Below are 27532 nucleotides of genomic sequence, written 5' to 3' on the forward strand. Positions count from 1 at the left end.
ATCGTTACAGCTAGCAAAATACAAGTAAATCTGTACCTAATTTTATTACTGTACAACCACCACAAAATTCCTGCTATAACCTTTTGTAAATGGAAGTACGGGTCTCTGTCTGTTTCATTTTTTTTACTTGGGAAGCCCCACTAGTGAAGCCCTAAAAACATACTACTACCCACTTTATCTGTTCTTAATGGCGCTAAGGTACCCTCACTGGACAGGGAGCCGGAAAGGCACTCTACAGGGCTTAGCTATTGAATTAAGAAAAGTTAGGCATCTGTAACAAAATGAAATTAAATTCTAGAGGGGGCATTCTAATAAACGGAACATTGGGTGTTTTGGGTGTCTGTTTCTAGGCAGAATTTATACTTTTTAAAGTTTAAAATGGAAATAGGATCACTTCAAGATGATAAAATTGTTCTTAGATGACAGCATACCTTAGCTAGGTTCTGCCAGAGTTCACACAGGTAATCAAACACCTGGGCATGGATCTCAGGGTTGCTGATGTTATTGACGTCCCCCAGAATTCCAAGCATTCTCCTCCACATAACAGTGGACACATCTGCATGCCAGCCAGTAAGTGTGCCACCTGCCATCACACTGCAGCTTTCCTGGGAAAAGTCACAGTGCTCTGCTTAAAAAAGAAAAAAGCATTAGGTATATGCAAGAAAACAGAACTGTGAGAATGACAGGAAAAGTGAAAACTTGGTACTGTTGTAAATAACATAACATACGTTTTGTTGTGATGTTTAAATATTTTTGGAAGTTTTTTTTGTAACTGTGTTAAGTCACAAAGTCATGATCGTGACACATAATAAAACCACAAGTGTATCTAAAGCCAAAACTCTTTTTGTAGTTTGGGGTGAAGAGGAATGGTTCGAAATAATACATATTCTATTTAAGATAAAAAAAAATTGACTTTAGACTATAATTTCATGGTGGCTCAGTGGTTAGCACTCTGGCCAATAGGTCCTAGGTTTGAATATCGGGCAGGACACTATCTGCATGGAGCATGCAGGTCCTCCACGTGTTCGTGTGAGTTTCAACTGGTTTATCCCACATTCCAAAAAAACATGCTGATAGGAAAATTGGCTTCTACCTAAAAATGAACCTTAGACTGTCATAAAGACGAATGACTATGGTAGGGACATTAGATTGTGAGCCCCTTTGAGGCACAGCTAGTGACATGACTATGGACTTTGAAAAGCACTGCGTAATATGTCGGTGCTATATAAATACTGTGTAATAAAGACAAACGCCATTATTTCATAAATGTTCTGAAGTTTTGGTCAATACATTTATTAAAAAAAACACCCCAAACATTTGTGCTTTAAAAATAAACATGTGTCTCCATTTACCTATGTCATCCGGTGTTTGTAGGACCGAATGTTGCAGCTTTTCATGTAATTCTGTCTGCTCGGTCGTCAGAGCAGCTGGAGATGGCGTCTGGGAACGTGATCCGTGGGCAGACACCGCAGGGGAGGCATTTTCAGAGCCTGCATCAAAAATAACTCAAGAGGTTGGCTAATGAAATTAGATAAAGCAGGAGTTTTTTTTTTGACTGTGTATTACGTAGCTAAAAATTAATAAGTGTAGTGCAATTAAAGAATTGACTCTGGCAGTAATTACTGCATATACACGTGGATTTATCCAGTTATGACCAATTTAAACAAAAGCTAGTAAAAATGAAATGCAGCTATATCATACTCAAGACGTATAGCAAAACCTTTTTTTAGTGTTGGATAGAGTAGGAAGGAGTTAAAACCCAAGTCAGTTTGTTTTTGCTGTCTGTCCCAGAGACACAACAGTAAGGTAATACCAAAGATAAAGAAGTCTACCAAAGATTAGGGAGTTTCTCAATTAGTTACTCCCAGGAAAATGGGTCCTTAACATGGAATATCCCCTTGCCTTTTTGTTCTGGGGAATAGTTTTAAACTTTTGGATTTCCTCTAACTTAATTAGTGACCATGGTCAGCATTATAGAGGGGGGAGTCTTTCAATATGAAACAGCAGTAAAAATCTTCCTTCAACTCTACCCGAAACTCAGAAAAAGTAGTATACTTTAAAATGGAATTAACCCACTGCAGTAAAAGCTCAGTTTTGGCCCCCCAGGAGATGTATGTCTTACTCTGCAAGCATGTACAACTCATTTGTACATCATCTACTGCCAAATGAACACTTCCAACCACACTTAGTCTTCAAGAGCTGAGACTTAAAATTTCAATTCATTATGACTGTATCCACAGTTTATCTTTTTGCCCCAACAAACCTGATAGGAACTATATTATCTATTTTAAATCATGCTACATTGAGATACGGTCAATACAAGCCAATAGCTTAGAGAAAGCAAAGTAACAAGCATTCACTGGTTACCTTGGCAAACCAGCCAGGGCTGATCTTTCAATTCAATAGAATAAAATGATAGATAACAAATTAAAGAGATTCAGCTTAATTGATGAGAAAAAGGAAAGGCCCAACTAAATGTTGTTCCTACTACCTTATAAGCCAGTGCAACTTAACGCTGAACTAAACAATAGGGACTTTCCTTGATGTATACAATAATAACACTGGCTGGGTTTTAGGGCAGGAATGCTCCTTACTGTGGGACACTCTGTTATAAGCAGAGGACAAGTAAGTTTCCCCATACTTAAGACAGTATGACGCTGAAACAAAGGAGGTAAAGAGGCTTTACTGAAATGCATTGATAGGTAAGTGTGTATGTCACAAATGTACTGTATAATAATGATCTGTGTATGTTTATTTTTTTATTTTCGTTTTTGTGGCCCCTAATATCCATTTGATTTAGGCTGCTTTGGAAAGGATCTTTCTCTTCCAACGCCAAAAGACTGAAAGATGCATTAACGAGCGCTGTAAATACAGCACAGTACTGCTCCATGGAAAAGGGGGGAAAAGGCGAGCAGTACCCCACTGTGCTCTTTCCCCTTTACTTGTTATGTGGTCATTCGTCCGTCTTTCATGGATCCACCAGGACAGATCCATAAATGATGTTGGGCGGCCGCTGTACACGTCATATTCTTGTCGGACATGAGCACTGAGGCGAGAATCATCTGACATGTATACGTAGCCTTAGAGACAGAGGATCATATCATAAACCAGGCAAGTTGTATTTGTAAACCCAGGCCATCTATGGCAGATTACATGAACCTAAGCGAAGAGCCAATTTAAGCGAAAAAACATTCTTTGAGATTGAGATGCATTTGTAGAAGTACAACTGATCTAAGAAACATTTTCACAAACTTGGCATGCAGACATACATACAGAAACTGTATACATAACTTGTGGAAAGTACTATGTCCCAAGCAGTCTGGTTAACCAAAAATAAGTATAGATATAACATCAAAATTTACTTTAATACAGAATTTCAATTTACAATATACAGAAAAGAAATACATTAACCTAAAGCAATGTGAGCGTACCTGCTGGGACCAACATTTCAGCACATAGGACCTGTTGATTCAGGCTGCAATTTTCAGAGTCAATGTGAAGTGCAGTAAGACTGACCACCTCCTGCTCTTCTACACTAAGCTGCACAGACCCAGCATCGGTCTCCACAGTGGTAGGGACTGATGATTCATTCCCAAATGGAAAGCCTGCTAAAAGGCAAGAAAAATATATTAGATCCTGTAAATAGCCCTCTTCTTGAAAACTCTTGAAGCATGAGAGCTATAGCTTTCAGTGGTCAGGTCACAAAGTTCTAAATATAACAGAATAGAAGAAAACTATAAAGTCAATACGACATGTTCACTGGGCACAATCATAGGGCACAATTTTAGAAATTCCCAGAAACATAATCTCTGAATTATTTGCTGGTCTTGGTATATTTTAACATCCTTTTATTTTTACTGAAACAAAAAAATTATAACAAATTGGTGCGGTTTGAACCAAATTTTTTTTAATTTAATCCATCTGCTTTATATGTAATGGAAAACATTTACTATCTATTGGATATAGAAGTAACCACATACAAATAGGTATTGAAATAAAACTTCTCACCTTCAAATTTCCTCCCATCATACTGGAAAGCATTGAACGAGTCGGAGTGGCTATCTGAGCTAAGCAGGTCACTACTGGCGGCACTAGCTGGGGAAGTCCACTCTGATGGAACACCAGGATCATCTACGGGACGCATCTGACAATGTTTATTTAGCGTGTCTGGTAAATCCTTTGGAACTTCTAGACTACCAGGGCTGCTACCCCTGCGTGTTAGTGTCTGGAAGGAAAAAAGGAAAATTGAAAGGTGAATTGCTAGATGACAGATAACTAAATAGCATGCTTTTGCCTAATTCATATTAAACCTCCAAAGGGGAGAACACAATACTAATATTTAATAGAACCTCAAACTAAACTCTCACTAATGGTGGGGAATTGATGGTCAGTAAAAATGACAACAGACGTTGTTTAAGATCATAAAAGATCAAAACAGTTTCCAATTCAAGACTGGTACATCAACCTTCTCTTTCCATATCAATCTACAGGAAATTAATATATTTTAAGTTTTCAATTGTATAAACCAAAGCAACAAAATAAACATAACAACTTATGAACTGAAAACCTGTTTAGAAACATTTTAAAGTGTTGAATATGATACAATATCGCCAAGATAAGGTATTTTTAAAGCTAAACTCAGCAACTAAACTTGCAGTGTAATAGTGAATACACTATTAGAGCTGCCTTATCGGCTTGGATTTCTCCTGAACAGACACTTTTTCCCAAGCAAACACTTAAACCAATACCCCTGATTTCCCCCATACCTTTTTTCCTTCTATACTTAGTTTTACACTCCATCCCTCTTCGCTCCCCGTTTGCATCTTTGCTACCCTCCTAGTATCAATTATTTTACAATATTTTTCCCAGTCTCTACTAAGTGAAAAGAGATGTCCCTTTTATAAAAAATTTCCAACCCCTTTTCAGGACTTACATATGTTAAATCATACACAATTCTGGACTTCTCCAGCTTTTTAACCGAACGGAATCCCCAATAAATTTAATTTATTGGAGATCTGTGGGAAGAAAGTCCCTTTTTTTTACAGCCAAAACTATTACTGGTGAAGTCCCGCTGTCTCTGCCAAGTGGCATTGGCCCTGAACTTATGAGGGTCCCATCAAATGGGAAGGTAATCAAGCACAGCTTGAGAAAGCTCTGAAAGTACCCTAGGGTTCAATGAAACCTTAATGGCTGATGTAGAATAACTTCAGCTAGATTAAAAGCCAACGTTATTGTTTAGAAAAAAATTTTAACAGGCCATAATCAGCTTGTTGTATCATATCTCAAGGCAGTCAGTCATTCATTTATAAAAGAAGCCTTCTTGTAAAGGGATCACTTAGCATCAATGTGCACAATTCACTATAAAGATCATATATACTAACAAAAAGGTCAGCCTTAAATAATCCTCTGTGAGTTGGGTGAATAATCATCTCAGTAGGGGGAATGGGGAAAAAAAAAAGATAATTCCTGTAGAGAAAGCAGATCATGAGCTGTGTATACTGTGGGAAAGATGCCCAAATGGCCTACGTGAACAGAAGACATGTTAGGTCAGGTTAGGTTTGGTTGGAAGTCAACTACCTACCAGTATGTTTTGGGGATATGTTTTTTAACACCAGACATTAATGCAGATTCTTAGTATTTCACCTCTACAAATTCATACAAACAACATATAATATATTTTGTCCTATTTTTCTACAGCAAATAATAAAACTGTAAATTGTACAGATACATGGATGCCCTAAACAGCTTTCTGATTGCCACAATATTACAAAATAGACTGAATTACAAAAAATTCACCCGCTACTTACTGGACCAGTGCCTGACCTCAACCTCTCTTGGATAAATTCATCCATTAGATCTGGGATATTGGAGCTTGAGTTGATCTCGCTGTTAATGGCATTTAACTGTGAAGTCAAATCTTCCTTGTTAGCTACAAAAGAAATAAAAACAGTAAGTAATTCAGTGTATGCTGTAATTATGGCCTGGTAAATAAAAATGCAAGGACCTACAGGGACACACCTAGGGAATAGACTATACAGAGGTTACGCATGCTGTTAAGGAAGGGGTTTCATCACTGTTGTAGCTGTGTTTGGGATTAGTAAGTGCAGAACTTAAATTCTGTGGTTTCATTATTAGGCAGTTAGTCAAATCTGGGCAAAATTCTAAAGCATTGTCATTCCTTGAAGCATAGCTGGCAGGGTAGAGAAAGGGTAGATTTCCCATTTGCAAGGAAGAAATATTCTTTAAAGAGCAACAGGCTTAGCGCTTTCTGTTGTTGATTAGGGAATCTAGCAGAAGACACTATCAAAAAAAAAAAAAAGAGGGTGACATATTTCCAAGAAAGTCAAGTCTAATTGTTTGCCAACTCCTAATATGGGCAACTTTGCTCAAAATTGTATCTAATCCCATTTACACAATTATAAATATTATAGCTTATCAGTACATTCAGACCCTTTTGCCAAACCATTCATTTAAACAGTCTTCCAATTAGATAAAATGTGCATTTTATGTAGTTTACAGATGCTTTTGAAGTGTAAAAGCAACATTTTGTTGACACCCAGAAGCCCTAAAACTAATCTTGGATGTCATGCAAATCAAGCATGTCCAATTCCAGTCCCTAGGGGCCACATACAGGCCATGATTATCAAATAAAGGCATGCGTGACTCATTGAGTCACACTTACTACTGTTACTGCTGTCTGTAGGAAGAAAACACTAAAAATGTGTGCAAATCCTAGCTCTTTAGAACTGGACCTGGAAAGACCTGTCCTCTACTATCCTCCTTCGCTTGCACAGGTGCAAGAAATGAGAGTATACCTTTCCACGTTAGTATATGAGGGTACGTTAGTAATGAGGGTATACCTTTCCACGTAAGATTTCCCATTGACTTTTATTAAATATGAGAGTTAGAGAAAGACACGTTCTAGACTCTCACCACTCCATTTATATGTAACAGAAAAGATACTTAATATTTTTGACTAGAATTCACCTAATACTAAAACCCAATTGTATATTTTTCCTTGCATTTTTTCTACTTATTGGTTTAAGAAATTATATTTGTCTGCAAGTTGCTATTACCATAAATGTCTCTGCATCAGGCTTTCATGTCCTTTTAATGCAGGTACTCAATGGTGCATAACTATGCAAAAGAATTTTCAAGACTACAAGTTTCAAGATCTTTAGCATATACTGCTGTATTGTGTTGACAGGAAATCCTATAGAGCCAAACTAGGTGGAACTGTCAGGGCACATAATTCTATAGTCGTAAACCAGGTGCACTGTGGTGCAACATAATTCTATAGTTCCAAATAAGGTGCACTGTGTTGCAAGTGATGTGCAAGTATATCTATAGGTACTATAGAACAGTAATATTAAAGTCACCCAGAGGTAGAAGTTTTGGACAAAAATCATACAAAGTCCCTTTTGTCAAAAAGAAGATGTAGCAGTGACACAATCCTGAACCTATCATCTCCAAAAAAAAAAAGTGTGTGCCATAATTAAAAGGTATGTTGTGCATAATGCCAAATTCTCTCCACCCACCAAGACTTTAGTTCCTTTAGGTCATAAGACAAATGTTTTACTATACGTATACAATGTTTTAAAACTAAATATTTAAGGCAGGCTGGATAAATATGTTTAAATAAATGCATGTACCTGGGCAAATACTAAAGACCCCCCCCCCACCCCGACCTTCACTTAAACGTTGCCATAAAAAGACCTATTTACCCACATAAACCTTTGTCCATGTGATGCTACAATCTCTTTTTATATTTACAAGAGGTGGGATCTTTTTTAGGGTGTCCATATGACTGCTTGCATGACATGGACATTACCCATTGGCTGTCCAGCAGCTGGGTTGTCTTGTGATCCATAAGAGGGCCTGCAGGGGATGACATCAAAGCTTGGGGACTGTCAGAGACTAAGCGACCTGAGAAACATTCAATTGCATCGTTGAAATTATCTTTTTTTTTTAGATATAAAACTGAATTTCTTGTGACTAAGCTCCTATTGCAACTGCAAAATCTTTTTAACATTCAAGGTCATGAGAGATATTTGTTTAAATCTCCACCCTGACACAAAAGATTTATGTATCCTGTCAACATATACAGCATGGCACAAACTTTCTTGGGACCATTTTATCAGGAAAGCAGATTTTGGGCAGTGATTACTTAAAATATGTCAGATTACTGATTCCCAGATACCAGCATTCCCACATAGACACACAAACTCTGATACAACAGGAACACAAATGCCAGAACACACACTTGAAACAAGTGCTATGTCAATCAATGGAAACCACACAACATACTGGCCCCAATGTAAGTTCTAACACATGCCTGTGATCTATATGATGAAATGGCTTTAGGATACTAAGTACTGTTGTTGTTTATGTAATCCTCAACAATATGAAATTACAAATCAAATACATCTATTGTTATAGTATCCAAGCTCTTTTGGGCAGGGTCCTATCCTCCTCCTGTGTCACCCCTATTTAATGTACAGTGCTGCGTAATATGTTGGCATTTTATAAATTCTGGTATTATTATTATTACTAGACAGTATCGGGAAAATCAATTGAATTATTTACTGGAAAAAAGCTTATTTTGCGTATTTAAACCTAAACTCTAGACAAACAGCTACACTAAATTATCAAAAGTATTTTAAATCCCTTCTAACTTATTTAGTTAATGTGTGTATGATATAGAATACAAAGTTATATTTGACAACTGTGCACTTTCAAACTTTACAAAAGTTTAAGGATTGGCCTTTTATATTACAAAAGGATTGTGGTCCGAACTAAGCCAGCTCCATAAAGCCATAATCTGGTATGCAGGAACTTCAGCGACCTACACAGAGTGCTGACTTCAACAGTACTAAATGCATCTGTGATGATATGGCGAAACTATTCCTTTCCAACATCAGTACTGGTGTTCTGGATAGACAAAAAGCATGGATGTAAAAGTAACTAAAAGTGATTTATACACGCCTGCCAGCCATCTCAGCCAGCAAGGTAACACCGCTTAGAGATATATATATATATATATATATATATATATATATATATATAACAGTGTTGTTATATATGAAAAGTTTGCATAAACAGCAGTAGTGTTTTTAACCTAACTAATATGTACAAAGTATCATCAAGTGGTTAAAAAATAAACTCAATTTCCAATGCAGAGATGATCCTTTATTGAAGGCAGGTTCTTTCCTGAATAATTGAAATTTTTTTAAATGGACGTGGAGTACTTAATTCTTTACAATCACTGACTATTTGGCCCCCAGAATCTGCTAGCAATGGTGGTTCTAGATTTTGTGAAAATGTAATTGTTCTATTTATTTGATCTTTTACTGAATGCGTATAAAGGGCATGTACGCTACAATTTGAACTTTACAACCTGGTGCCATGTCTGTATCCTTATGTTAGCCAGTTTCATACAAGTGAAAGCATGAGCTACAAGAATAAAACATGTCACAAATAAAGAAGAAAAAAAAGACAAAGAAAACAAACGTTTAAACAATGTGAATATGAGTCATATGAGTCCTGGCAACACGAATGAAGTGCTTCCCATTCATTCTGTATTTCATAAGTTACTGCTGACAAAACAAATGACTGGAGGACAAAACATTGAACATAAGTGATCCCTAGCAATCAAGAAACAGAACACATTAGATATGGAACAGCAGCACTCACCTCACAGGGAGGGGGTTAGTACAAGAAAGCAGAAAAAAGGTAGGAGCAACACTTTTATGAAAAGGTTGTAACAGCCACAAGGAAGCCAACATGCAAAGATCCCAGAGAGGGTGTAAACGGGGCATTGGGTGAGGAAAAAGCAGCAAGTCATCCCAAAAGAAGCTCCTGATTGCTGGCAGCTGGGTTTTTTCATCTGCAATACAAAGCCAAACGGGTGTTGCGCCTCTGAAAGTGCTCTGGGAAAGCATCCCAGGGCTGAAGGATCTCACCTGCTGCCTTCCTTCCAAAATAGCCCATAACATGACCGTACAGGTCCCTCAGTGGAGCCTCGGCTGCCGTCCTGTGCTGCTTCTGCAGGGACACGCTGGCCTTAGGTTTCGAGAGAGCATGGACAACAGTTTTATATACGCCTCCTAAAGAAGCATGAGAGGGGGCTCTCTCTTGACTGCTAGACCTCGCCCTTGTGCGGCCAGCTTCCTTCTGCACTTGAGAGGGAGGATAGGTTACATCAGTTTGGTCACTACCTGTCTGGCTAATTCCAGATGCTAATCTTACTGCTCCCATGGCTGCAAATGCTGTTGGCTTGCCTGGATCTACCACAATGGAAGAGTTTGAACTTAAACCACTTAATTTCCGTAGCCTGGCCTTCCAAGGGGCATCTTTGTTTTCCATGGAATTGCAAAAGAGCACCGCTTCAGTGCCTGGGCGGAAGGACACCTGAACACTGTTGCGTTTCCGGCGCATCGCTTTGGCCTTATGCGTCACTGACTCACACAGATGCTTTATGTTGGCCCCTTGTTCACTGTGGTGAGATTGAGAAGATGGCAATTCAAGAGCTTCATCTTCCTCGGCAGCTTGCTGTCTACAAAGAGCTCTTTTCCGGTCCCCTTGCTCCATGCCAGTTTTATCACTGTTAATGATTTCCCCATCAGCCAGAATTCTTACATGGACATCCCTACTCCTACCACCAACCTTTAACCCTCCTGCTCTTTTAGGAATGTGTTCTTCTAAGCCTGGACTACTCTCAGTCTGTTGAACAATGGAATCCATGTAGGGAAGTTCCTCTGAAAAGCCTACATGGACCTCCCCTTTAATACAGAATTCTGATTCTGTAGAATGCTCTTTTTTCTGATCCACATATGTGGATGTCAACTTTTTTCTTTCTACCCATTCCTCTTTTTTTAAATAAGCCCTTAAGTGTGGCAAAAGATCTGTCCCTTCTAATTCCTCATACCATCCTTGCTCAATGTCTGCATCTGTCAATCCAGCTGAGCCAGCCAACTGGCAGAGGTGATCATATATACTGCCATCGGCCTGTGTTAAGGGTGCTTCCTGACAGTGTGGGTTAGCACAAAAGGGATCCAAAGTCTGAGGGGAGGGACGGTCTGCAACAGGCACTGCACCTTTCAGTCTCTCAGCTGCAAAGGACCCCGCGATGTCAGAGGTGCTGCTACTGCGAGGCAGAGTTGTAGTTTCTTCATGAATGGCTCCAAACGTCTCTGTAGGGGTCTCTTCACTCTGGGAATAATGTCTTACCCGTTGTGCACGGGAAAGCACTGGGGCCTCCTCCATTTCTGTCAATCAAGAGGAAAACAAAGAATCAGAAAAACTATTAGGATACAGTTTTCTTACATTTAATAAAGGCAACTCCAGCTAAAACAGTATTTTACTGTGTTTATATTGCTAAGCTAGTTTACATGTTTTTTATGTAACTCCGGAGGTAAGTTTACCTTTACAGTTCTGACAAACTGCCAAAGTCATAAAATAAAATGAAGGTGCCATGAGGTTTCCTAAGATTTGTTAGGAATCCTAATGGTTCTACCTGTAACAAAGTGACATCTTTAAAACACTTCTGGGAGAGGAAAAAAAACACTGTAGGAGATCTTTGAAACTGAAGCATATAACAGAAGTAGGTCATTCAGCCTACTGGTGCTTTCCCAAAACTATACCATTACACTTTGCTGGAGTTGACCTTTAAAGCTAGAAAAAAATGTTTTTTTTTTTTCCTTATTTACATATTTGCATTAGCTTAACATGTTGCCCATGTGTAGAAAGAGGTCTAAATCAAAACTAGGTGATCCAACAGTGAGTGAATACTATAAACAAATGTGTTTAAACTTCTTTTTACACAGGACATTAAAAAAATCAAGGCAGGGGTGTTTATTTGCTTTGGGAGTCACCAGAAAGGGGAAAAGGTGTTAGGTAGGCTTTAGTACAGAAGTTTCTGTAAAATAGAAAGCATGCATAGGAAGGCAAAGAGAGCCAAAGCTGATGCATACAGCCTGTCGTTAGCTTACAACTGAAACTGGTGTCCATAAACCTGTTTTACAAACTAATTTTTATAGTACATTGGGTTCAGTAATAATGCTCCCCTGTAATTCCAATTTAGCTTTGATTTTTGTTTTGACTGCATGCGGGTTGTTCTTATTATGTCTGTGTAGTGCCTCAAAATCAAAAACATAGAAATAGTCTAAAAATAAATGTTTATAATTGTATAACTCCAAAAGAAATTAATCCAAATTCCAGTGCTAAAAATGTATTTATATACCAGCACTTTATAGCATCCATAGACATGTCCCACAGAATAGCACACAATCTAATGTTCCTACCATAGTAATAGTCTAATGTTAACCTAGTATAAATTTAGGGGAAGCCAATAAACCTACTATTATGTTTTGGGGACAGAGGAGAGCGGAACCTGAGTGGCTGGAAGAAATAACTGCAATCACAGGGAAGACATGCAAAAATCAATGTAGATTGTTTGAAACTTGGGACCCTAGTAATGCAAGACAAGGCAAAATTTTCTAACCTGTCTGATCACACACTGAGATCATGTTCAGGGCTACTATGCCCCATACACACTATCCAATCTAAAAAAAGATAGTTTGGGATAAAATCATTTAACCTCTAGGGTACAATAAAGTAAACTAAAAGTACAATAAAGTAAACTTCACTAAGTACTATTGCAGAGAAGTTTACAACCCAAAAAGGTGTTACATTGCTAATAATTAGCACAATGAAAATTTAAATTCTGTAATATAAGGAACCTAAATTATGTCTATGGGAAACAGAACATTAAGCCTAAAAAATATACAAAGGGGTTAGTTTATATAATAAGCCTATAGTGAAGCACAGACTCTACACCCTCCTACCAAGAGGTAGAAGACATTTCCAACTCCAAGAGAAATAATTTAAGCCTTTCTGTGAAAGCAGAGATTAAGGTAAAACATATATAACAAAAGGCTTTATAAGTAGATCACAGCTCCAGCTAGTTGGAAGCATGAAAGCTTTTTAGACCGCGTTTTCCTACCCCAACGTTCCCCAACGTTCCCAACGTTTTCCTACCCATATATTTATTTTGGCTGTAAAGGGTATACTGTTCCAGAAACACTAAACTTCCTTCAGGCTTTACCAAAACAGATTAGCAGTTAAGTCTTAACTTGTTAATAATTACAGCTAATTATACACTACATAACCAGGGGTCACAGAATATTTTGACCTCAAAACACATTCCAAAGGAATCCCAAGGGCTTTCTCTTGGATATGTAATAGCCATTCCACTGTGTTAGGCTTTGGGATAAGACTACACAACCCATTAATTTGGTCAAATACTGAAAAAAAGCAAATAAAAGCCACATACACTGACTGCCATGAATGAACTATGAAGGATACAAAAGTTTCCAGGAAGCTTCACAATTTAGTCTAAAAGTAGAAAGCCCTGTTTTCAGTTTGTCACGTTACAATGCTACATCCAGTCACTTTATCTAGTTGTTTTCAGTAACATTAGACAATAATTTCATGTCTTTGTGCCCTGTGCTTCACTATTGGCTTAATGCTCTCCGGAGATGGTTCAAAAAATCTAACTCTATTACTAGGATTCCTTCCGGTTATAAAAGTTAGTTATAAATCCCTAATTATTATGAAGTCAGAAAAAAAAACTTGACGAAAAGATTAGACTACACATTTTATGGTAGGAGATACCAATGGAAATCAGTATGCATTAACAGAAATGTGATAAAGTGACTAGAACACAGTTTGTAAATGCTGGAATAAAATGTTACAATTAACACAAAAAAACAACCAAGCAATAAGCAATTCACAAGCACTGATTATTAGTGTCGACACAATATTAAGAACAGTGCAGAAAGCTATTAGGTTAGACATTCCCAAGCATTGTTAACCCCCCCATTAAAAAAAAACATTGCAATCCAATATAACTGCTAGGAGATGCTTAAGCTGCAGTTCAGATGTCTATCTTTACATAAAGTTAATATTAAAGTACTAGGATTTTCTTACTCCTATTATTACTCCATTGATAACCAAAGGGGTTATTTAACACGTTATCTAATTATTTTAAGTTTTGTTATCAATATTTTGCATACTTTTAATAAAAAGGGCCCCTAAAACAATGTAATAAGACTGTAAAATACATTTGTTAAGTAAAGTGAATAGTTATCCTTCTTACAAAACTTTTCAATATGAAAACTTTTTATTATACTTCACTTTCGTGAGAAAGTGGAGCCTGAAACTAGCCAATTTTTGTCCTTCTATATATATCCAGATCTACCAGTTCATTTCAGGTGTTTTTCATCATATGAAACAGCTAAATTTGTGGAAGAATAATGTTAAGAAATATGTAACAGCTATTATTCTAGAAAACTGTATTTTACTGGTAAACAAGTGGCTGTGGCCAAGTTTTACCTCTTTATTACTACACAGGAACTTATTTTCCTTTTCTCTTTAGATTGCACCATTTTCCATTTTCACAGCAAAGCTATGGGAATTTAGGTAGTACATTCAGAGTAAAAGGCAGGTAAGATGGATGGAAGTAGGACATTATTTTCTATGATCTGGTTGATAATAGGGGTCACATGTTGGTTAGGAACATGCTTTTATATAGAAACCTCAAAAAGAGTGTAAGAACTGCTTAGAGACATCTGAACCACAACTAAAGCCTAGCTACCGGAAATATTTTGTCCAACTGAGGATCTCTGAGCTGAAGCTATTAGAATGAGTAATTAGGTAACGTGCACAGTAGCAAGATGTTAGACATTCCAGCCTAAAAGTCATCTGTATTCAATGTAGTTACAGGGGCTGCAGACAGTGGGTATGAGCACAGACAGAGGTGCCACTACCTGACAGCTCATCGGAAAGCAGAGTGAGAACAATATCAGGCAGAAGGGGTTTGGAAGGATGGATCAGGACAGGTGCACTTTTAGCGCTGCGGATAGAGGCGGATGGCAGGGCACTGTCCCCAATGGATCGGCTCCTCATGGCTTTAAAAAAGAAGACAGAAAGACAGGAAAGATCGGGGAGAAAAGGGACCGGAGAGGGAAGAGAAGTGACTGATGAGAGTGCAGCAAAACCACAAGAAGCAGGCAGAAAGTGACATTATGGAGAGTGTGTGCTCCATACAAGAGGCACAGTAATATGGAGGTGATGTTACAGATCAGAATCAACTGCTAAGCAAGGGCAAACAACATGAAAACAGAATACACATACTACAAACAATAGTATCACAACGAAGCATAACACACACACATACAAATAAGCAAATGTGGTCCCTGAGGTAGAATAAGGTTCTGGGAGGTAAACGCTAGGGATTTGTATCTGTTATACCTAAGATTAATGCAATTTTTACAAATTATTCAAAATCAATAGGCAAATCATTTACAGAATAACATAAATATGTATGTGTGTGACACTATGATGCACATCATACCCAGTACTCAACTACATCTAACTACACTTAGCTCTATATTAAAACATTAAAAGACAGGAAATAGGTGAGGCTGCAAATTTCAACTTTCTTGCTAATTTTGCATGAAAATACAATGTCTATCTAGGAGCCCACTGTTGTAAAAAACAAAGGCCATTTTTTGTGTGATCTGATGATTTCTGTCCTGATACATAAAACCTCAGAATTAGAATACTGTATACTTTATTTTGCTCATGACTGTTGTTTAAAAAGGTGCTGAATGCTTATTTGAATGTATTTTTTTTTTAATACAATACTTTTTTTGTTCATCACTTGCTGCATCCTAGTGCTCATCTCCTGCACTGTCTCTGCTGTCGTCCTGTCTGACTTGCTGTTGCTATGTGCACGCTCATCTATACAACTCCCTCATATTGCTATACCAACAATTAGGTCTGAAGACAAGGCCCTTATGCCCCAAATACTACACTGAGGGATGAAGCTGTGCAAGTTCTTAAACAAATAGAACAGAAGGACTAGAGAGACAAATATTTTGCCCTGCTGCTTGTTTAATATTTTTATCCCATAGGATTGCGTCAATTAATTTCCTAGGAGCCACTCTGAACTCAGTGCCTAGTAAGCAGTGCACACAGATAAATACAAAGAATGTTCTTTCTTTGACAGTTGCTTGAACTTTTGTATGAGAATTATGAGGTATGCTGGGCTAACACATAGCAAGACATATAAGTGTGACAAACACACCACTATGACCAAATGCTCAGGACACTTTGTTGGACAATAATCAAGTAGAAACACAGCACACCTCAATTTTCTTGTAGTCTCTATTACATGAAGTGGGGCGTATGAACAAAGCTGCATTGCACACAGCAACTATCTATTCTAATCTGTCTGTAGAGCATGGAAAGCATTGGCCAAAGCAAAGCTACCCAAAATACATACAGCTATATAAATAAACCTGTTCATTTATTAGGTATGTGCCGTAATGTTCAACTCCCCATGTTTACACAAGAATTATATTATTATTATACATCAGTTCTTGAACACACAGGCTAACACTTGTCCACTGCACTTATACATTATAGCAAGAGTTTTTAATATGTAAACTAGAATTTCAGCATAAAATAATGACTCAGGCACCCAAGGAGGGTATGGATTGATATGGGCAATGGAGTCATGAAACAAGTTGTGCAAGTTGCATACCAATGGTTTTCTGGCGCACAATGCTCCTGGCTTTCTCAGTGCCAGGTGATCCTGTGGTGGTGGCACTGCGCTGGCGCATGGGTGCCTGCCCAGGTTGCTCTCTACTCCACCCTCGAGAAAAAGACTTGTCCACAGATCCCTTCTGGAATTCATGGCTGCCTCCTAGAGGGCATTAATTTTAAAAACAAGGTGAGCACAGTAAAGTAAGCATTAATAAAATCAAGTATAATAATACATACCAAAGTGATTTATTTTTCTCTTTAAGTAGAACTCCAGGCAACCAGCTAAATAGGCAGATATTATATTCTTTTTCTCTTCTCTCTTTTATCAGAACACGCTTTGTTAGGAAATGGGCACTGCAGTACAATAGATTGGATCTATGTGTTGCCCCTCTGTCTCTTAGTACAGTGTTATCCCCAGCCCCTTTTAGTTGGCCGCACAACCAGGCACTTTTCCGTAACTACCCAGCTGTTTTGGGATGGTTACTGAAAAGTTGGGTAACAATACAAGGGCTGCCACCTACAATTTGGGTAACAATACAAGTGCTGCCACCTACAATTTCTTCCCACCTGGCTTAAAAAATATCTGGGTTAAACACTGCAGCCTAACTTCATTACAGATGAGCCAGAGGATTGTAAGAGGCAAATACCTGGTCAAATTCAGGAACTTACACAGTCTGCATAAACTATATATATATATATATATATATATATATATATATATATATATATATATATATATATATATATATATATATTAAACGGTGAATTATCAAATGCAGATCTGGAGTAATGTGCACCCTTTATAATTACCTGGAGTTCAGATTTAAAGTAAATTATACCTGCCACAAGGTAATATATGATATATTGCTAGAAATTACTATACAGTGCTATTTGCCAAGGTAATTAAAAGTGCCCCTAATGTGTGATATTTCAGTATAGACTTTGAAACCAAAAGTAAATAATTACATATACAAAGAAGTGGCACGGTAGTTTTAAGCCTATCAGATAACCATTTTAGGTGTTTAAGGTTAATCAGACTAATGGCAATTGACACTGTTAATGAAAATTGGCTGGTATTGTTAATGCACATCATTTTTAACTGTCATGCTGTAGTGTGCACATATTCAACCTTTGCCCTTGTGCTTCTTCTGTTTTTGCTCGCTCAACTTGTCCAATGGCAGCTCATTCAGATCAAGGTGGTAGACATTCTTGGCTAGAACTTTGGTGAGTTTTAGGATTTGGGGGGACATACTAACATTAACAATGTGAATTTTAGTTTTTCCTAAGCATATATCTTTTTTCAATGCCTAAAGAAAGGAAAACAAAACCAATGTACAAGACTCTTCATTCAAATACAATTATGAAAACTGCAGATTTCAAATGGGATTGGCATCCAGGCAGACCTTGCATTTAATCCAATATGAAGGGTTTGGCTTTTGGTAGATGTTTGAGATGAGTATTAAACCACCAAACTGTCTTGGTTGGGAAATATAGCAAGAATATCCTGCTGCAGAAGTATGACATAAATTACAATTCCCAGATTATACTAGTAATCAAGAACTAGAAAGCAAAGTTTTTATCCCATTGGATGAGATTACCAGAAGAGCTAAAACACATTTGCTGGAGAAAATGCTGTTTCAGGGTCCATGCCATTTTACTAGACTGTTAGGCAAGACTTTTGATCACGTAATCCCTGCTAAAGATAGAAGAGAAAGATCAGATTGGCAGATTTTCCTCTTTAGCAGAAATCATGTGATCAAATGATGTGCAAAGTTGCAAGAAAACGAAAAAGTCTGAAACAGAAATATGTGCAGGAAAGGTAAGAACTAATGTGCTTGTACTTTTCTTTTTCATCACAGTAGGACTGTTTTAGCACAGGTCCACTTTATTTTCAAAGTATACTTTTTCAAACAACTTCCAAATAGATAAATTAGGATTACACAATTTGCCCAGTCTTAGAGACTTCATATTCTTTCTGTCCAGTAATACGTGCCTGAAACAAGGGTCCTGCCAGACGTCCAGCCAAGATCTGATTTTTTCTGCCTTGGTACTGTTGGAGAACCTGTGGTGGGACCTTTAGAACAGACTCTGTGACCCTCAGCATGACCAGTAACAGCTGCATCCTGGGTAAGGCAAAGTCAGACATGACTTTATGTGAAACGTTCTAAAACTTCAAAAACTTAATCAAAACAATTTCCCTGAGAAATAGTCCACCCTTTCTTTGATATTTCTGAGTTGCATGGCTGAGAAAAAAGCAGAACCAACACATCCAACTGCAAGTTAAAATAAAACCAATCAAGAATGTAGGGGAAGCTTCTGTTATGTCTAATTGACACTCCATACCTCAGTGAACAGTACCAGTTTACATTCCTACTAATAATTACAAAAAATAACTAAATACCCAGAAGGCATGAACAACGCAGGTTTGCAATATTTGAATATTACAAAGAGTGAGAAATTATGAATGAATACTACATACAACTGTATAGCAACATGTATATAGAAATAAAATGATGTAATAATTGAAAGGAAAGCTTTTAAGTAAGAAGGTCTGGCAGAATGAAGAAAAAAAAACAGGAAAAATTAATTGATTATTGACTGACCTTCTATAGATTTTAGGTCAGATTATATGTTATCGGTAAGTATACCTAAAGCCCAAAATCCTATTTTTAATTTTCATTTGTTTTAATCATCAGTTTTATTTGTGGTATTCCCCATTACTTTTATTCTCTATGTCTCCTTTAATGCTAGAATGATGGAATTTAAAATAAATTTAAAAAATCTAATTACCAGGTCTTTTTATCCATGGAGACTTGGACCACCATGTAGCGATAAATGTTAAGCACTCTTTTACACATGTCCGTATGTTCATTTAACATCATCTTATTGTCATTTGCAGGCTCCAACAAGATTATATTTGCAGCATTAACAATAAACACCTATGAGAGAAAAAAAGGGAGAAAACAAATGATCTATCTATATATATATATATGCAACATACATTCTATGAACCTCTGAGATTTAAGTAAAAACATCTATATACCAACCTGATAGACAGCCTGAGTCCCAGCCTTCACTTGACTGTCCAAGATATCTGCTTCTGAGAGCTTGCTGGACTCCTGATGACACTTGGACCAGCTGGACGTTCGCACATGTCCTGAAGGGACTGTCAAACCATCCTAAAGAAAAATATACAATAAGATAATAGTTGAAAATAAGCTACTCAATGAAAATAACATGCAACAACAATAGATAATATAAATTCTCTATTCAGATGAGTAAAAGGTCAATCCCAAAACCAAGCTAAGTAATTACTACTGAGGCTTAAAACTAACTGCAGTGGTTTTGATACATCAATGTTACATCAAATTCTAGGACATCGTTTGATTACAGAAAGTGAGGATCTAATATTAAGAGAAGCAAAAGCGTTAGAGGTAAGAGGTTGGTTGCTTTAAAAGTTTAAATAATAATATACTGAAAATGAATTGTGATTATACTGAAAATTCTTGTTTTATGTCTTCCTCATGTGGATGTATCTTCCATTTTGGCTCCTTATTAGCTGAATATCCCCTTGAGAAATGAGTGGAGCAACATGTGTAGATGAATAACTAGGAGAGAAGGCATAAAATAATCTTTCTGTGCTAATATCTCTAATGCTGAGGCTAAAGCTACGTACACACTTCCAATTATTATCGTTGGAAAACGAACGACGAACGATCCTGCACGATATCTACGAACGATCGTATAGCACCGATCCTGCACATAGAGATAACAACACGATCGTTCGTAGATATTGTACACACAATAGATACGATCGTTTGAACGATAGAGGAACTATGTGCATGACAGGAAAGTGAACGAACGTTCGTTCATTACGCATGCTCAGACCATGGACGATCAACGAACGACCGTACACACGAACGATGTTCAACGATCGTCGTCCAATCCGATCCGCCGGTCCGGTCGTTCGTTTCCAACGACTTTCCTCGTTCGTCGGCGTCGTTGGTTACTTTTTTACGAACGATTTTTTGCCCAATCGATCGTTCGTCGTTCGTTTTGAACGATAAAAATTGGAAGTGTGTACGCACCTTAAGTAACCTGTATGACATCAGAGTGTCCTGGATGTCCTGACCTTTTAAATGACAGGTTTTAATTACACTTGTACCTGGCTATCAGTCACACTGTCTGTGTCCACAGTACAAACCAATAGAACAATGGTTTTAAATGACAATTCCCAGTGATCCTTAACCTCTCAGGTTTTATTAGTATCTCTGTCCAAATACAGTGCAATCCAAGTGGCTGATACTGGTCTGCTTATCTGTGCATGTTGCTGGGACAGTAAATCCCAGCAACATGCAGATATCAACAAGAGACAGATTACAATGATAGGCAGATACTCCAGTGATATTCAGCAGGTCCCTCAAATCTGGACATGGCAGGGACATGGCCAACTTACGAAGAGTAACATTTTTTTTTTTTTTTTAACAGATATATCACCTTCAGTCAATGTCACTTACTTCATACTGATTAGTTTTCACCAACAAAAGAAAAAATATATTATTTGTAAAGTAAACAACTTTATATCAAACATTTTTTATTTGATTAGCAACTTTTGAAAGATCATCTATGCATATTTGTAGAGGTGGGGGCATGAAAAGCGACACTTTTACTAATGTAATGATAAAATAAAAGGTTTATTCATTCATTTTACATCACTCCAGGGGTTACCTGCCAGCAGCTATTAGACTGCAATGGGAGATGCTCAGCTATGGGGTCCTTTAGAGCTATGCAAGCTGCAGGACGTGTCTGTGGAATGCCTGCAGGAGCCTTGGGGGTCCTCAATGGACTATCCAAGGTGCCTGTGAAGAATATACTACCTACCTGTCCCAGATCCCATGGGACATAATGGGCTTAGAAACTAAACCTTTTTGTCTCCTGACTTTCCCTAAGAATTGAGGAATGGACAGAGGTAACATGCTATTGTGCTCTTAAGATTTCCGATGGAGTTTTCTGCTTATTTGGCTGCAATGTGTACCTATGCAATGTGTAACCTAAACACAGTAGCTGCTCCTTGTAACTGACCACATGGCCCCAGGGAGCAGTAGGAATTTGCTAGGAATTTGTTCAGCGGTGAACTACGAGGAATAGATGTTCCACCTGACAGTGCCTAAATATTTTTGCTACTGATGACCCTCGGTAGGGCGCTACCATGAACTGGTGCCATCAGTCACATTCTCACACACAGTTTATAGCTCACATAGCTCATACACACAGGTCTTTTTAGATTGGGACAACCTCTGTTTTTCTAGCTCTTACTTCCAGATGTCAAGCTGACTTTGCAGCCTATCTGTTTAGGCCATAGGACACATACAACCAATGTATCTGCACTCAAGCAGCTCTTGCAGCACATAGGTGCGCTGACTGTTTGGAAATGTTCCCATATGTGGTTAGGAACCACCTCCTATCAGTCTACTTTCTTTGGATTCCTGTTCTGATCTGTTAGGGTTATTTATACCGCTGAAAAGAACTGTGTCTGATTACTGCTACCATACTATATGTGATCACTACATGATCATTGTATGTTGTGTTTCAGAGCTGCTTGGATGAACAAGAAGGGACAGATGGATATTTGTCAGTAGAGAATGAAAGTGAATCATCAGATGAAGAAAATATAGACCCAGAGGACATTGCAAAGCTGGTAAATTTATGAGACCTTGTATTAATTAATAATAAAAGTTCCTATAAGGCTTTATATCATTAAATACTTTTATACTCAGAAAAGCTGATTAACATAACTACATGTTTTTTGGGATGTGGGAGGGAACCCATAGAGACACAGGGAGAACATACAAACTCCTTGTAGATAGAGTCTTAAAAAGTTAGAGGGGTTCTAATGTTTTAATAAAACAAAAAGCTGTGTTGATAATGCCTACAGGTTCCACAAGTACAAAAAGATGATTGTATCCACCTTTGTAATACAAAAAATATGACAGACAAAGCACACATATTACCAAGAGGCCATCGCTTTATTGTAAAGCATTATGATCAATGGATTATTAGATAAATATTTTTTGGAATAACAATAGATCTGAATAAGTTTTTTCAAGGGTGACTGATGCACAGGGGGAGGCTAGTTCATCTGGTAAAATCCCACAAGAGCTACTGTAGCAACATTTCTCGAAAAAGCAATGCTGGTCATGAGAAATATATGTCAGAAGACCTGTGCAAATGTGCTGCTCTCATCATTTGAGGGACAAATGTTTTACTATTGGAGTCAACTTGGGTTTGGGTAGCGAATAAAAGGAGTATCAGCTAGGGTATAATGCGCTGGCATGTGTCGGCATGGTTTAGAACTGAAGATACATAGCAGAGGTCTAAAGTGTCTACTTTCCAAGAGGCAAAAAGCGAAAGTTGGCAGGTCACTTGTCATTTTGGAATACATACCATGAATGGGAAGATCCTACTTTCCTGCAGATATTCTATACACCCCAATATAGTCTCTTACCTCTTCTCTCTCTTTTCCTTTTTCACAGGTTCCTTTGGAATCCTCTTGGCTCTCTACAGATATTACAATCCCATCATCTGTTTCAGAAGGCCTCTCTAGTTCTTGCATGAAGAAAGGCTTCTCTTTCTGCTTAATCCATTGCTCGTATACCTTTAGCACCTTACGCATGGCTGCTGCCTCACACATCGGCAGCAAGAAGGACTGTCAGAAAAATATTATGTTATCAATACAATGCTCAAAATAGAAAAGGTATTGTATAAATAGTAAGGTATTGCATGCTTAACAGCCTGACAAGGATCAACTACAAAAAAACTCTATTGTCTTCTATCATTTTCTGATCTACATTAAATATCATTTCTAATTTGACTGCTCTGGATAGCGCTTGCCTTTATGTGTGCTATAAAACAAGGTAGTAGGACAAAGGCAAAGAAAATAATGTATAATGATTAGAAAAATAAATAAAATGCTAAAACATAAAAATTTTCACTCTAGCAAAACTAAAGCCTAACTGAACTTTTTGTTAAAACTGCAGAATACAACACTAAAATTATACAAATCTTATAGTTTGTTTTCTTCATAAATCAGCCATAGATTGGACATAGAAGCTTTCTCCTGTCAATATAGCTTCTCCTGCTTTCTCCTTCCCTTTAGTGATGTCATAATGCCAGAACCTGTCTACCCATCCAGACAAAACCTGCCCACTTCCCTGAGCCCGGGATTAGTACAGGGGACATGGTCTGCGGCTCTGGCTGGTAAATCCCCCCAGCGGGGTCCTTCTTCTGATCCCGCTTGGGGTGCACCGGCCAGAGCCGGGGACCACTTAAATTTTTTCGTGGACCACCGGTTGGTGACGGCTGCCGTAAGGGACAGCTGTTTCTGTGGAAGTAGTGGTCTAAAATACCACTTTCCTAGTCTGACCTAAGTGTTCTCCAAAGCAGATTAAGTAGAGAGTTCAGTGGGGCTATAAAATTCATTCACTGACATTTCATACAAACTTGCGTGCTTGAACACAATTACCAGTTTAGACACTCATTTCCTCATATTATCCTTAATCTAGTGATGGTTATGGTAAAGTATATCTAAATACATGTTTTTTCTACTTTGAATAGTGTCGGGAGATGTTGAACAATTGTGATTATCATATTTATCAATTATTAGATTTCCACTACATTAGCCCTTAGTTTTTTTTAACATCATTAGCTTAATCACTTTTCAGTGGTGCCAAAATAAGCCTGTTATTTACAGAACTTAATGGAGGATATGTGTCAATTCAATAACATAGCAAGGCAATGCCAAACAGAATTAATGAGACTGAGGCAGATTTATTTTAATATTGCAGCTTAACTCAACTTCCCTTCATTTCTGCTTAAACATAGCACAGAATATCAAAATAATGAAGCACCACAACTTAAATATAAAGTTTTAAGGCTCGCAAAAAAAAAAAAAATAGCCTTACTACAAAAAAACTGTAGAAAACAAATCCATCCTCAAAGAATACTAGCAAACTGAGGCATACTGATAGTAAAAGTAGGTTATTCATGGGTGGCCCAGTTTTTTTGTTTGCCAGTGGCCAATCCTTTTGTAGTCAGCAGTATAACCCAAATGTTAAAAACTAAACGTGTCCCCTAATGGTGTGGAAAATCTTAGACTTTTAAAAGCTCCATTGTTTGTCCTTACAATTATTACTGCAAAACCTTAGGTACAGTACAGTATATATTCCACCCCATGCTCAAATCATCCCAAGGCACCTAATCCTACAACCATTAACAGGAGATATATCATATCCAGAATATATGCAGGTAAACTATTAACAAAAGAAAAACTACCAAAACCACCGTTTCTGTTTAAATTAAACTGGTAATACACATTTGAAACTGTGCTTACCTGACGGAAGATCTCAATGAGAAAGTCAACGTTGCTGCGCCTACTGGAGAAGAACCTGCGGATGATCTCATAGTCTGTTATGTGCTCCTCAGCAATGCTGCACAGGCTGGAGACGCTAGGCTCACGTTCTGTAAGGGTGCTAGTGTTCGAATGAGATTGTTCAGGCTCTGTGGTCCTTTCTCCACTCTCATTCCTTTCTTCTTGGGCAGCCAGGTTTGCAGCAGCTCTCTTGAGAGAAAAAAAATGATAAAAATAAATTTGTGTTATAGACGTAGTCCCTGGGTCACATACGAGATAGGGACTGTAGGTTTGTTCTTAAGTTGAATTTGTATATAAGTCAGAACAGGTACATTATTTTAATAAATGCAATTAGGACAGATGTTTGTCTCAACATAATATTAGGCAGTGTGGTGTCAGTTAATGCATAAAATCCTCACTGAGAGTTAATCACAAACAAAGCAAAAAAAAGAAAAAACTTTATGGAGCCTAGACATTCATTTACTTCTGGAGCAAGCTGTGCTTTGATATGCAAAACGAAACAAATGCAAAGTTTGTCTTGGTCATTAAAGACTTACAAGAGGTTGCAAAAAGAGCTCAGTCCTTAAGATCACCCACAACCTCAGCTATGTTTATCAAAAGATTTCTTCTGCAAGTCATGCAAACCAACCCTCCCCCTTCAAGCCTACGTCCTGAACAGGAATGAGCAAGGGAGCCCCGTTTCGTATTCAGGAGGCTTCCATAGGTCGGATGTCCTTAACCCGGGGACTACCTGTATTAATAACTAATAATAAAAAAAGTCTTTTTTGCCAACAAACAGGTAGTAAACATTGCAAATCACAAACACAGATTGTGGCATTTATACATCAACCAATAAAGAAAGGGATTTTTTCCTAGTATATATTTTCCCAGTAGAGAATGTGCACCTTCAAAAAAAAAAGTGAGCATTGCTGGTTCCCATATTTATTTTGTTAAACAAATGAAGAAGTTAACTAGAAAAAACAAATGTTATGATAAATTTGACCTTATAACAATAAATGTTGTAGGAATAAATGTATAGGAATACCTGAATATTCTTTGGCACATTCTCCCCTTCAGTCCCCGGAATGTGAGTCCCACTGTGTGGCTTGGGTTCCAGCCAGAAGGACACCAGCCATCGAATGACAATCACCCGGGCATTGAGAAAGGGCTCTTTGGTGCAGAAATGAGCCTCGTTGCTCTCTGTGTCCCTCCGTACCAGCACATAGTGAGGTTTTGGTCTCATCTGTGGTATCTCTGCAACATTTCAAATAAATAAATAAATTTAAATTATGCTATAATGTGAACAATGTAATGTATAATGTGAAGTCCTTTTAAATGAACATTATATTAGGTTAAAAATGTACAACATTACAGGTCTGATGGCTGTAGCTGCAGATGAATATAAAGAATAGGGATCTGCCACAATATATAGCCTACATAGTGACTAGCACTGAGAAGGGCTGACCTCATAAGAGTACAAGTAAAGCGTAATTTTTCAGAATTATATCAAACTGCAGTTTTTCCTGTTACGGACTATGAACTTACCAAGTACTGGGTTGTATAGGCTGCTTTCTCTGCTCATTGCAGGGAAAATGTAAGGCATGTAGTATTTCTTGAAGTTTGAGAATAAGAAGGCAAAGCCACCTTCCTCCTTATCTCTATAACGCCATTCTAAACTCCGGACCTAAATAAAAAATTACATTTTAAATGGTAATATTGGGTTCTCCAGGGACTGTCAAAGTAATCTAGTAACAAAGAGGTAATGTTAGATAACTGCTGATATAGCTTAGTTTTTTTATACCCATACAAGTACAGCCATTACATTTCTGTGGTTGGAAAAGTAAAACACGCCTCCACCTAGTTTCCGAGAGCAATGAATTACACTGTAACAACATACAACACATCATACAAGCTTCATTATATGAAGATAAAAGGAGTACATCTGTGACAGATATAATAACACAAAAAATTCATACCTGAATCACCATGTACTTTAGCAAGGCCTCAAGAAAATAACTAGTAAGATCATCCTGTGCTTTGTCTCCAGACTGGGGAGGAACCAGTGGTGTAATTTCCTCAATTGTAACTTGATCTGAGGAAAATGTTAAGAGTTTATCATTTTGTCTAAAATATTTGAGAGAAATGATGAATAATGAAGCCAAACCTGATGCCCATATTCCTGGCTCTTCAATAGACACGGACCCACCAAGCTAACCTCATCCTACCATGCTCCAATACTTTACTCTAAATCAAACCAGTCCCTTCCATCCTCAAACCATACTAACCATTCCCCCTGTTCTAGACTCATCCCAACCATCCCCTTCACACTAGCCTTATCCTAACCATTCCCTTCACACTAGCCTTATCCTAACCAGTCTCCTCTGTCATAGACTGATCCTAACTATTCCCTTAACACTAACCTTATCCTAACCATTTCCCCTATCTTAGACTCATCCTAACCATTTCCCCTATCTTAGACTCATCCTAACCATTCCCTTCACACTAGCCTTATCC

The 27532-nt window shown here is 37.7% G+C and overlaps 1 protein-coding gene across 1 annotated transcript in view; it reads right to left on the reverse strand.

Annotated features, from left to right (window-relative positions):
• RALGAPA1 (Ral GTPase activating protein catalytic subunit alpha 1) overlaps positions 1-27532 on the reverse strand; it is a 110919-nt gene that overhangs the window by 50673 nt on the left and 32714 nt on the right. The window contains exons 7-22 of the mRNA XM_072427635.1: positions 26995-27110; positions 26564-26702; positions 26064-26272; positions 25001-25228; positions 23117-23317; positions 19659-19790; positions 19402-19550; positions 18552-18734; positions 17741-17862; positions 16610-16771; positions 9963-11267; positions 5808-5929; positions 4009-4225; positions 3432-3605; positions 1353-1490; positions 432-625 (exon numbers count right to left, since the gene is read on the reverse strand). Coding sequence (XP_072283736.1) covers positions 432-625; positions 1353-1490; positions 3432-3605; positions 4009-4225; positions 5808-5929; positions 9963-11267; positions 16610-16771; positions 17741-17862; positions 18552-18734; positions 19402-19550; positions 19659-19790; positions 23117-23317; positions 25001-25228; positions 26064-26272; positions 26564-26702; positions 26995-27110 — 3791 coding nt within the window. The remainder of the gene's footprint in view (positions 1-431; positions 626-1352; positions 1491-3431; positions 3606-4008; positions 4226-5807; positions 5930-9962; positions 11268-16609; positions 16772-17740; positions 17863-18551; positions 18735-19401; positions 19551-19658; positions 19791-23116; positions 23318-25000; positions 25229-26063; positions 26273-26563; positions 26703-26994; positions 27111-27532) is intronic.

Source organism: Pyxicephalus adspersus, chromosome 12, assembly GCF_032062135.1.
Source record: "Pyxicephalus adspersus chromosome 12, UCB_Pads_2.0, whole genome shotgun sequence".
Lineage (NCBI taxonomy): Eukaryota > Metazoa > Chordata > Amphibia > Anura > Pyxicephalidae > Pyxicephalus > Pyxicephalus adspersus.